Source organism: Lygodium microphyllum, chromosome 20, assembly GCF_053477565.2.
Source record: "Lygodium microphyllum isolate KBCC chromosome 20, Lygodium_microphyllum_v1.1.10, whole genome shotgun sequence".
NCBI lineage: Eukaryota > Viridiplantae > Streptophyta > Polypodiopsida > Schizaeales > Lygodiaceae > Lygodium > Lygodium microphyllum.
The window spans coordinates 136592272-136605792 of NC_141154.1; the positions used below are offsets into that span (position 1 = coordinate 136592272).

The 13521-nt window shown below is 37.9% G+C and overlaps 1 protein-coding gene across 1 annotated transcript; it reads left to right on the forward strand.

Moving 5' to 3' along the window:
* The first annotated feature begins 575 nt into the window (after positions 1-575).
* LOC148019451 (uncharacterized) lies at positions 576-3918 on the forward strand. Its single transcript, XM_087701599.1, has 3 exons — positions 576-1001; positions 1975-2180; positions 3386-3918. Exons 1-3 carry the CDS (start codon positions 852-854, stop codon positions 3705-3707), a joined length of 678 nt encoding a protein of 225 aa, XP_087557725.1. The 5' UTR covers positions 576-851; the 3' UTR covers positions 3708-3918.
* The last annotated feature ends 9603 nt before the right edge of the window (positions 3919-13521 follow it).

Here is a 13521-nt window from a genome sequence, read left to right on the forward strand (position 1 = left end):
AATATGTAGAGGTATCTTTATAACAAAATCCTCACCATGATGTTAGCTATTCATAGTAACATGAAGCACAACTCATCAAGAAAAGTTGTGCATTGAAGGGGTATTTAAAGACACCCTTTACTTATAGGTCATGAACCAATAACAAGACCCTCTTTTTAAAGAAACTTATAGGTTCTTTTTCCAAGTAGGATTTAGCATTCCCTCACAAAGGTGTTTTCATTAAAATTTTGAAATTTTATCACTTAAAAACCCCTTTTGATGGGCTCACGTGGCAGACTTGCATTTTGCAAGTGCAACCCTTGAGTTCCAAATGAAGTAGAAAACACTTTTTTAAGAGTATTGTGAAGGGAGTTGGGCAAAGAAATGGGCTTTGACCTAGGACAACAAATGTTTATAATGTTATTAATGGCATGATATGTGAAGGAATTCTTCTTGTAAGCAAATTACACTAGGGCCTTTAGAGCTATATCTAGTGGTAGAGTAACTTTACTTGAACTTTATTAAGATGTTTAATCTTGTGAAGTTTACAATTTTGAAAATAGCTCGGGATTGATTGCCAAACCGCTAGAAACTTGCACCCCGGGCAGTTAACGGGCGTCAAGGGAGGGGAAGGATGAATACCGATGCAGCTAATTCTTATTGCCACACACAGAGTACTGCTGCACCATTATAAGGGCTGATAGTTAACCTCTGCGTGAGTTACTTCATGTTGATGAAGGAATTCATGTAAAGCAATTGTTTGTTGTATGATCATCTGCAACAAGGAATTACAATCCGACCATAATACAAGACTTATAACAGTACGACGCTAGCGCTGTATTTGATCAGGGGAGCAGCAGAATTATAGTATTATGACCCTGGATAATCGCGCGGCTATCCTCAGGGCCATACAAAACGAACTGCTGATGGACAAGCCCATATGGCTGGTCTTCCTCATCTCCTCCGTCTTCGACGTTATCTCGTTTGGCCTGGCCCTCGGGGCACAGTCCAAGAGAAACAAGGTCTGCTTCTTGATCAGATTAATCAGAGCATATTTATCAGCAGCATCATGCGATTATTACGCACTTAATGCAATAATCATCGTCAATTCCATGATTAGGGTTATATCATGAGGTCGTTCTATTATCATAGGTCTCATGTCGTTTACACGCATTGCGATAGGCGATAATCCTCATTCTCTGATTAATTAGGCTATACAAGATCACTCTACAATCATTAGTGCATTGGTGCCATTGCGTATTGCAGTAATCGTTACTCTTGGATTAAGGGTACATGATAAGGTCAAGATCATAGCCACTATTCTGGAATGCGAATTAGTGTATCATTAGATACCATATTTATCCATCGCATGATTAAGTCGGTCATATGGTTGGGGTAGCCGCTACTCTGGCAAGGGGATTGATAATTATTAGATGGTTATGGTAGCCACTATTCTGAGATTGACAATAATTACTAATGGAGACGTAGTGGTCCTGTGGCTAATTAAGATCGATAATATTCTATGATGACAATACTTCTTCTAGCGTTTTACGAATATCCTAGCTCGCATTACTAGCCGTTGTTCTGCGATTACTCTTCTTGTTCCAAAGAGTGAATGATATTATTCCTATCGAAGGAATCCGCATCATCTCGACCGCCATACTATTATTAAGATCATTATCAGCTGGTTGCAGAGATTGCCCTTATCAGGCTGGAATCTGGATGCAGATACCTCTCATTGCTTGTATAATCAAGAGGATTGCATGGTTATCATTCTAATCATGTGTTTGCAGATACCTCTCATTGCTTGTATAATCAAGAGGATTGCATGGTTATCATTCTAATCATGTGTTTTGTACGATATCTGATGTGGTTATGGATTGATTATTGTGACCCTGACTGGTGATTATGGGTTAATTTTGTTTGGACGTTAATGAGTTTAGTAGGGATAGATCATAAGAATTGTGATACTGAATCCTGATCATTATATAACAGGTGGACTGGGAGTTCGACGACAGCGGGAACTATTGGTACTGCAAGTACAGTGCGGACTCAGCCAGCGGCATGGCGGCGGCCGCCTTCTGCCTGCTGCTGATCGGGACGCTGATCGTGATGGGCGCCACCCGATGCTTCTGTTGCGGCATCCCCCACATGCCCGGTGCTGCGAGGCTCTGCGCCGTCCTCTCTCTCGTCTTGTGCTGGTATTAACCTATCGGATCATCGCATCGCCACATTAACATCGCTCATCTAATATAAATAACAATGTCATATTAACAATCCTACTGGCAGCAATGACATCAATCATGCAGTCAACATTCATGACAACGGCATAATAGAATTAACAATCCCGACTGTCATGCTAATACCAACCATTACAGAATCAATTATCTTAATTGCCACGCCAATACTACACAAAAACACCAACCATAACAAAATTAATTTTCCTAATTGTCATACTCATACTACATAAGTTCTGCATTAGATATTCAAATGAACCGAAGTGTACTCTCATATGTGCCACTACAGTTCTGCCCAATGCTGATAATTGTAACAATGACCAACATTAGGGTTAATTATCTCAACTTGATACTAATACTCTACAAGTACTCCAATAGGTACTCTACAAATGAGTCTAATCGTAGACTCAAATGTGCCTTTACACTTTCCCCAATCTCTCATGTTAGGATTCATCATCTTGTCTAATATTACTACAACTAAAGGTGCAAATCCTTGGGTACATGCCCTATGGATGTTGTGCCCTATGTGTGCTCTAAGATCTAAAAACATGTCCCCTTCATATTTGTGTGTTGACCCCTAAAGGAGCTATTCTATCTTGTAGTGCCACAAGGGTTTACCTTATCCTAAGCATGTTTAGGGTGAGATCATTTTAGGGTTTATAACCACAAGCCATGCCCGGGGAATTCACTATATATATACCCTCTATATCACATGCATTCAAGGCCTATTTGTAAAAATCCTTATATGTGGATTTTTCCTTAATAAAACATAACCCTTTTTTATTCAACCTGTAAGTAACTCCTTTATATGGGACCCTTTTATACGTAAAAAATGTGCAAAAATGGTATTTTAAGAATCCTTTATGTTGAACCCACATGACACATACATATATTTGACTGAACTCCCCAAGAAGCCATACCAACCCTATTCTAAACTAGAAATGATATTATGCAACAATGAGTTAAGATGACTTGATGCATTTGTGATTTACATTTTGAATATAAAAAGTAACTTCTATACAACATTATGATGATACTAATCTATTATACTCACCTTGCATAAACAATTTATAAAGGTAATAAGATTAGAGGCTTTCTAAAGACACTAAGGGAGCTTTGTATATAATTCTCACATGTCAATAAATTATACTTGGTTCATTGATCCTTAGGTTGTTCTTTGGGATTGCTGAGATCCTGCTACTAGCAGGTGCAAATCGCAATTCTCTTCGCACTAGGACAAAGGTGGTGGCAGGCACTGTGGTGCCAAGTTGTGAGTTGATAAGAAGCAGCATATTTGCAGCAGCAGCAGCCTTCACATTCCTTGCATGGATTCTTAGCCAATTGTATTATATCTTTGAAGTTAAATGCCACTTAGAGGGTCCCACCATGCCAGTAACACAAGTAACACCTACGCCAATACCAACACCAACCCCACCACCACCAAGTTGCATAGGAATGGCATCCTTCTCTCCAACCCCTTATCACCTATAGTTCTATCCTCATATTTTTGCACACTGATTTTTTTTATGACAACAATATGAATACATTGCTTAGAACCTCACTTCACACTAAAAATAAAATTGGACACACTGAGACAAGCTGTTCTCTATATTTCGCTGGCGAAGCCTAGCAAAACATGTTACAAGCTTTATAGAGGCATAGAAATTTTGTTGGCTTTGGCAACTAAGAGAAAAATTCTCTATTCTTAATTCATAAATTTCTCCTTGACACAGGCATCACTAACAAGGATCTATTACTATAATAAAGATATAGTACTATTAGCTTCTAACATTATATAATAACGTGCATTTTCAAGCTTGTAGAGATTACCTTTCCTTTAATATTATACAACATGAAGCAACATTCAATTTTAAATATCTTCTCACTTTTAAGGTATTGAATTTGAATCATTTTAATAATCAATCATGTGGTTGTTATTCAAATATTGAATGTGAATTACCTCAAGCTATAGTAAAACTAAGAAGATGAGTATCTAGTATATATTATTATCAATTTATGTCTTCAAGCGAGCTCTATTGAATAAACAAGGTGTTTATTTGATGTTGAGGAGGTTTGGATATGTGAACAAATTGACTCCATTATGCACTCAACGAGCCAGCACTACTCTTAGGTTGGTGGTGTTTATCAATTAGTCATTGAAATGAACTTGGGGCATTGAAAATCCGAAAAGCCATTAATTTAAATCCATAGAAATAACTTGCCATGAGAAAAGCTACTCTTTATTTATCCAACTTACTCATTGGAATTTCCACTAGCCAAAGGCAAAATCTAAATATATGAATTATCTTCATTTTCATAATTCATCTATTAGAGTATCTATTATTGGAATTGGATAAACATCATGGTGTTTTCCTTATTTAATGGAAAATAATCCATAAAAGAAGGAAATTACTAAATGTGGTTTAGCTATTGAGGGCTTGAGGCCTTTCTTGAGGGGTTTACTATATGTAGACCCTTTATATCACGTGTGTTCAATGTCTATTTATATATATACTTACCTATGAAATTTTCCAAAATAAAATACACCTCTTTTCTATTCAATCTATACATGATCAATCCCTTTACATGGCACCCTTATGTATACTAAAAATGTGTAAACATGATATCTTAAAGCCTTTTTTTGGACCCATGTGATATGGTAAAATGTTTATGGGTGAACCCAACACCCCTCCCCCCCCCCCTTTGCCCCTCTCTTTCCCCCTAGCATGAGGGGCTTTTTGATGAAGCAATTTCCCACCACTACTATCGCCTCAGAATCCATTGACTTGAATATTGATACTTCCAATAAAAATGTGAAACCATAATAGTCGCGCTTCCCAGCTGCGACTAAACCCTCCTCTTCTACTAAGAAAATAGCACCTAACAACTCGAGAAGAAGTAGAGCCACTAGTCCTAGTGAGCCTATAGTTCCAATATCAAGTTCAACTAGACCTAAGCCTCTAGCATAGTTAAAAAACTCGACTTATAGTTGAGATACTTGAAAGGCATGGCAAAACTGACCTAGCTCGCATCATTGAACATCACCCACTATCTACCTACCTTTAGGAATTGAGCAATGAAATTGCATTCTTTGCTCACATTTATACCCAATTTGACATAGGAATACTCCCTGAAGAATTCCACAATCTTCAAATTTTTAGACTACCCCCTCTCATGGAAAGAGCAAGAATATGTAACGTGCCCGCCTTTCGATTATCCAAGCATGTTTTAGCGGTCCATCGAGAAATGAATCTAAGCGTCATTGCCCGGCACTCCCAATGAATGTTCCGAGATTTGTTGCCTAGGGTTTCGTGAGTTTACCTCGCAACGGAACTTTCACGGCCAAACCCTCTAGGATCGACCTGAAATCTGGGTTTCTAGGACCAAGGTATCCTATTAGCATTCTAGCGTCGGGTTTTGGACATCCTACTTTACGCAGGGATACCCAATCCAAAGCAGATCCATACCGCACTTGGTTCAAAGAGAATGGGAAACAAGAGGGATGTGCCGCTCAACCTCTCTACCCGTAGGGGATAGTCCCATTTCGGTCCCCTAAAACAGCATGAATCGAGTTCTAACTTAACAATACATAAAGTCAACCAGCGATAAATCCTTGTGAGAAGCCTCCCAGTTCTCTAGGACCACCCTGCCATAGGATGGACCCATCAGGGATTTCGTCCACCCGCTTCCCTTGATAGCTTTAGTTTTCTAATTAGGTCCTACCACATTTATGTGCGACATTTAAAATTAGCTTCATTAATTAAGCCTTTTAGGAAACATGGTTCGTTCGCGTAATTTACCATAGACATGAAAACAAAACAAGCAATCCTTTTGACAAACAAGTTCATTAACTTTCAAGTTAATCTTTGTCTCTTGTCCATACAAGAGAATTATGTATCCCTTCTGTCCAACAGAAGTACCTGATCCAAATCACATGGCACCAAAATTTCCATCCTTTATCTAGAATAGGATCTTTCAATGTCCTAGACGTTGGGCTCATGACGACAGCCTATAACTCCGTTCCAGACTTGGCAGGGGTGTCCAGAGCTCCACAGACCCCAAACGACCTAGGAGTGAGACACAACTTCCATGGTTGGCCTTTTCACCACTCGATCTTTGGCCCATGAATCAAGTAGTGCCCTCTCAGGGTAATACGCGGTGCGATCTGGGAGATGATCCACTTGCGCAAAATAGCCTTCCTTAATTAATACATTTAGGAATCAAGCACAATCAAGGCAATCAGCCTAATATCATCTTCCAGCGAAACATTTCTTTATTTCCCATGGTTACTTGTCATTTCTAACCCTTGCCATGCATTTGCCATTAACACAAGCCTTGGAATATGTATCCAAATCACAATGCAACAATCAGTTGATTGAAAGAAAAACATTCATGGTGTTATTCAATCAACCAACAAAACTAATTGTATTTTTTCCAAACAATACAAGAATAGATGCGATAATAATTCCATCGCATATTCGCTCTCTCTCTCTTGGGATCAAAGAGCGATTCTATGCAAAATTTACTTAATACTTGTATGCACAATTCCTAATGTTATTCTTTTTACGATTATGCTATCCATAACCCCCAACCGATTGCTCTATCAACGAATAAACCATATGTAACTAAGTGCAATCAACTTCCCTTAATACATGCACTTTGCAAACTCCATCTTTCAAATATGTGAAAAGAGGCATATCCCTTCCCCATGACCTATTCTCATACATCATAGTATGGAGTCTAATGTATCTCATGCGAGAATCAAAGCAATCATCTATTAATTTAGAAATACATTACTTACCACCGGAATTGCAGTTGGATTGACAGTGATGCCTTCGCCCGAAGTCTCGTTGCTGTTGGTTGTAGGATTTCCATCCGCACGTGACATTCTTCTCTTGGAGGCCATTGTCCGCAAGTAGACTCAATAGATTAAGAAGGTGAAATAGATTCGATATGGGAGAGTGTAAGAGAAGATGGCTAAAGTCGAGGATCAAGATAGAGGGAATTGTGCAGCCTCTTGGGGTAACTTCTCTCTCTCTCTCTCTCTCTCTCTCTCTCTCTCTCTCTCTCTCTCTCTCTCTCTCTCTCTCTCTCTCTCTCTCTCTCTCTCTCTCTCTCTCTCTCTCTCTCTCTCTCTCTCTCTCTCTCTCAAGCTCTCTCTCACAATATCTTGGAGGGGTATCCTTCTCTCTACCTCTTTCTCGCAGCCTCTCAGGGTCTCCTTATGCTCCCTTGTGGCTCCCCATGCCTCATATTTATAATGAATTAGAGAGGAGGGGATGAGACTGAGAACAAGAGTGGAGGGGCTCTTGGAAGAATCAGTGATCTGATGCTCAAATCATAAATCTGATGGTTCCATTGGCTCCAAAATGGGGGTAAAACTCCAAGACACTCCTTTAGAAAGCTCTCAATTCACTCCTTCTTCTTTTCTTTGTTCGAAGTGCTGTCTATTGCATATAGACTGCGATCGCGGCACGCGCGATCTAACCAATCACATTTATTAATTTTTTTCTTTTTATAAAATCTCCAAAACTAACTAAAACATCACTTTTCTTTTCTTTTAAATGACATCCAGTTCTATCTTTTTAAGATAATATCAAAAATATCTAGAATATGCTAGTTTTGCCCAAAATCTAATATTTTTGGACCATCCAAACTATACACATTAATAGTAGTGATTAATATGACTCATAAGTCTCGTTCATGTTGTAACTTCCGTGAAGGGTAGCTATGGTCCTTGTTAATCCGAGAAAAATATTGGATTACGACTCTCAGTTTTTCTTTTAATATATATTTTTAATTAAATAAAAATTTTAAGCTATTAATGTTAGTTAGTTTTTTTAAACCTTAGTTAGCCTTTAGTTAGTAATCTTACTAGCTTATTAATTGACTAACCAACTTTCGAACTAATCAACCAACTCTTATTGCATGGAAATATTACAAAACATCTCTATGAACTATACATTGACCAAATATATAATCTTCTAAGACTTATTCTTGATTTGAAGAGAAGGTTGAATAGTGTCATCTAGTCCCCCACATTCCATCATAAGGTAAATAGCCTAACCAATGCAAAAATTGATGTCCTCGAATTGAAAGTAGAAGATCAAAAGTCCCTTTGAGCAAGCTTGGTATGCCATGAGAATTTCATTGATAGAACTTGGCAGTCAGCTCATGACAATCTCAAAGCAACGATGTGCCATGTGAAAATTTCAAGCTGACCCTACGTACGTAGCTCCGACTACACTCTGTATGCTTGCCACTATATAAGGAGTACCTCTTTGACCGCTTCTAAACCATCCCTTCCTTGATAAAATCCTCACAGAACATGAGCTGCATGTTGCAAATAGATTGAATCAAGGAGGTATGATGCTTGATATTGCAACATATCTTACTTTATTTGAGAAAATGTCACACGTCCTTAATTGAAATGTTGCATATCAGTATAAACCTGACTTCTACACATGGCTCACTTCATTGTAGAATAACCCTATACCATAACACACGACACTTGTACATTACAAATTCATACACAATACAATATATAAAACACAATATTTTTTAAAAATCAGCAAAATCAAAAAATCAAAAGATCCATGCGCACCACATGGTCACAATCCTTGCAATGCTAGGAAGCATTACATATCTTTCATATAGGGGGGAGCAAGCACAATAACCACTTACTAGCTGGTAAGATTCTCTCAATTTTTTTGAAATTAATTTTTTATTGAATTATATTATTTTTATGGATACCACTACATGTACTCTCAAGTTTCATCAAGCAAATGCAGATAACAAGGTGATGAAGATGGCACTCAAGACAACGTCCATGAAGTAGTAGCCTACCAACAACAAGAGCTCAAAATGCAAGGAGACTGAAGACAAGGATGTGAAGAATCCTTTGACAATTTGAAGTTGATTTGCAAAAATTACTCCACCTACTACCTCAACTTCTCTACTGCCTCACACAAATCAATCATGATTGCCAATCCTCTCTTCATCTATAAGAGACCGTCTTACATTGAGGCTTAAGACGCAACCCCATCTCATTATTCTCAACCACCATTGAATTCCAATATTTTTTATATCTTGGATGTAAGGCTGAAAGCCTCATTTTATGGCATTTATTGTACTATTCCAAAAAACAAAAATAAAAATACACGAACAATCACATCACTGTACCTAGGGTTCCTCAAATTAGGTATGTCTTGTGACCTCAATTGGATGGCTCCATCCATAATTCCCTAGTCCCTTATATATTCCCCCACAAAATTTTAGGGCACATCAAGGGCAGGACATACCCAAGGATTTCCTCTCACTTATGGTTAGACTTGTCATCTTCAAAGCACAATTCTTTATGTACTTCATCTCAATGCCATCACAATCAGCACAAGTAAAGCAAGGCAAAAGGAATCTGGAAAGAACACACCTCTCTTCAATCACTGCAAGTAGCTACAAGCTACTAAAGAATTATTACCGAGACACTCAACTTTTCCATAAGGCTTTTTTCCAAGCCACTAATGGTGTCTCAAGGATCCTTCAAGTGTACTTTTCCTCAACATCAATACTCTTTCCATCTCATTGCACCCTTGCTTCATCAACGCATTGCTACAAGGAACCAAATTAACTATCTTATAACTAAGTAATATCTACGTATGCACATGCACTCACGTAATATCTACACAAAAACCTATATATTTTTGGGTCCGCAAGTGTAGGACAATAGTCTAGGCTTACTTAGAGTTTGACTTGTCTCCCAAACCAACCAAGTATGCCATGTGCACAGTAAAGAAGACTAGCACTACCCCTAGGGAGAGACCACACGAGAGGTTTTCCATTGTAGGTACTAAAGATTTCCAAGATTAATTAGAACTTCAACTAGTTGAGCCAATACTCTTGTCCTTTGTCTCTTCATCGATGCTTACCAACAAGATGATCACCAATAGAACTCACCAAGAGAATCTCAAGAAACCCAACAACTTCAGTAGAGCCATGACAACTACCAACTACAATGAACATGTTATATGCCAATCACAACCAAACCATTGCTACAAGCATTCTTCATTAACAACTTTACCATGATTCCTCCAAGGCGACACACAGTTCTCCCTAGTATCCACACTTCGGTGCAAGCTAAAGCAGGCTACCTACGATGCAGAGTGCCACAGGACTGGCACTCTTCTACAAGGGGAATAATGTTAAATGCAAGATGCAACAACAAGAAAGCATGGAAAAAGAGCACATTTTTTGGGATTAATTATCCATATCTTCATGTACATGAAGTGGTTGTAACTTTAAAACCCTAAGTGGTTGTGCCATTTGTAATGATTTATCATGTAAACCCACAAGCTGGGTATGAACTCGTGCAATTTGTAAAGGTAGAATAGGCTCCTATAATGAAACCATAAAGGTTCTAGTTTATTCTCACCTTAGAAAAAGCATGCAATAACAAATGACTGGTTTAAAGGCCCAAAAGGTGGGCAGGATGCCCATGAGGGATGGGGAAATCCTAACTCTAAAATCATTTATAAAAAGGTTGAGTTTGAATGGAACAAGCTATTCATGTGTGTGCAAACTTCTAGTACATGCTCTCCTACTTTTGCCTTTGTGAGAGTGAGCGAATGAGAGTGTGAGAGTGAAGGAAAGGAAGTGATGAGTGAGGTGAGGGACAAAGAATGTGAACCCCCTTCTCTCCATCAAGTACTCTCTCATGCCTTACCATGCTTCTCTCTTGTGTGATGAAGGTCGTAGAGGGTAGTGGAATGAAGGAGTGCATCATGGATCATGGAGTGTGCTAAGTGTCCTTCATGGGATTGAGGGTATGCTTGGTGCATTCACTACAAACTGGTTTTGACTCGTGTGTGAGTGGATAGGTGAGATATATCCTAAGTACTTCATATGTTGAATCTCGTGAAATAATAGGAGTGTCTCTCAATGGTCCCATCTCATTGAGCGTATCCCAACACATAGTATAACAATCGCATAATGGTGTGACTACTTGCATTCATCACCACTTTGGAAGGTATACTCTATGATTGAGCTAATCTTGCATCTCCACAACTACCACGTGATGCTATCTCTAAGGATGCAAGAGAAAAGTCTCTATGTCTACATGGCTAAATAGATCACCATTTCTTCATTGATTTAGGGTTTGTATTTCTAACTAAGCTATTTTGATTGGTACAATACATTGGCACTTAAAAGAGTGTTGTTGCTTAAGGAATAGAAAAATAACACTATAATGTTCCTTAAGTTGTAGCCTAAATTCAAAGGCTAAGTGTTAGATTGATGTGAATCATGCATTTGATTGCAATTTAAATTTGAATTGGTACATCAGATTGTGAGTCTTGGATTGATTGCAGTGAACTAGAAAAGAACTACATTGAATTGGAAATGCAATTTTATGCTAGAAAAGTAACACATAAACATGGGACCTACTTAGACTATAAAAAGTGAGCACATTGTCATTTTAGAGCCTAAGGTCTTTAATATGCAAGTCTTCACCTAAGGCCATTCATCTGAGTTGACCATAACATATAAAAAGAGGTTGAATCCCACAAATGTACTCTAGAGTTTGACCATAACATATAAAAAGAGGTTGAATCCCACAAATATACTCTAGAGTTTACCACATCATAAGAAAAGAGGGTCAAAATCCCACTTAAGTCCACTATGCCAAAAGACTCCTTGAGTAAATTTGGGTAAATTTGTGAGTCTTACAAATGAAGAATCACTCAAGATTTAGAAGAATTCCCCCATGGACCTTTGTAGTCAATGAAACTTTGAGAACTTTGGGATATCATCAACTCTAGGCATGAAACTTTGAGCGCATGAGGACATACTAACCTTAAAAAGGAACCTCAAGTGTTGTCTTTAAAGAGCTCAAATTCTTGTGCATGTAGGTGTCCCATAGCCTCAAGAAGACATATATAGGAATTTTGGAAATCATTCAAGTCCCTTTTTTTTAATGAATGTCAAATAGTACTCTTTTTTTAAAATTTGATCTATCAATTATTGTGCCATACAGACATTTATCTCTACAAATACAAGTCTTATAAGCATGATTGCACGCACACGCACACACACACACACACACACACACACGCACACACACGCACACACACACACACACACACACACACACACACACACACACGCACACACACACACACACACACACACACACACACGTAAAGAGAGAGAGGTAAAATTGTGGCACCATTGGAGCATGGCCTTCAACTTTAATCTAGATTTATATATTAATGTTGATGTTTGATTGGGAAAAACAACTTTAGACCATTTGATCTATCAAATGTTGTGCCAAACAAACATTTATCTCTACAAATACAAGCCTTATGGGCACGATTATACATACACACACACACACACATACATATATATATATATATATATATATATATATATATATATATAGAGAGAGAGAGAGAGAGAGATGTAAAATTGTAGAACCATTGGAGCACAGCTTTAAACTTTAATCTAGCTCTATATGTTAACATTGTTGTTTGATATGGAAAAAAAAATTTAGATGTCTAGGTGCTCCTTTATGATATTGGAGATATAAATCAAAGACTCCAAAACCTTGAGAGGTTTGAGTAAGAATATAGGAATTGATGGGATCTCAAAAGAGTGTGTTGAGTGCTAAAGTGACTTGACTTTTTGGCTGATTTTTGTTGTTTTTGTGGGCTAAATGGTTGATTTTTTATGGATTTTGAGTGATGATTTATTGGTTTGGAAGTGGTTTTAGAATGTTTTGGATGATGTTAATTATATTTTGGAAGCTCATGATGATATTTAGTAGAGATATGAGGCTCTGTGATGTTCTGATAGGTTTTGTTAAGGTTCTAATTGGTTCTGATAGCTTCTATTTTATTCTTATTTTCTTATGTTTGAAGCATGGAGTAATGATTAATCAAACTTGAGGTTTTTTGAAAGCTCATTGATTTTTTTTTGATAGTTTAGAAGGATCTTAGTATGATCTATGTGGTTCTGGTGTTTTCTATTGACCTTCTGTAACCCTTTGTTGAGCTTCTGTGTAGAGCCTTTGTTCCTGTTTTATTCTGTTCTATATACCTCTGTAAGTGTTCTGTGGAATGTATGTGTGATTTTAGGAAAATTTTCTAGCCTTGGAAAGAGGTGAATGTAATTTTAAAAGAGCTTGAGGAAGTGAAAGAAGTAGCTATTGAGAAGACTGGAGTAAAGTGATAGTGATGAGCTATGAAGAGTCAATGTAGTGGCTCTGGTGACCTTTCATATCAAACACACCTTTTGGAAGAGGCATCCACGA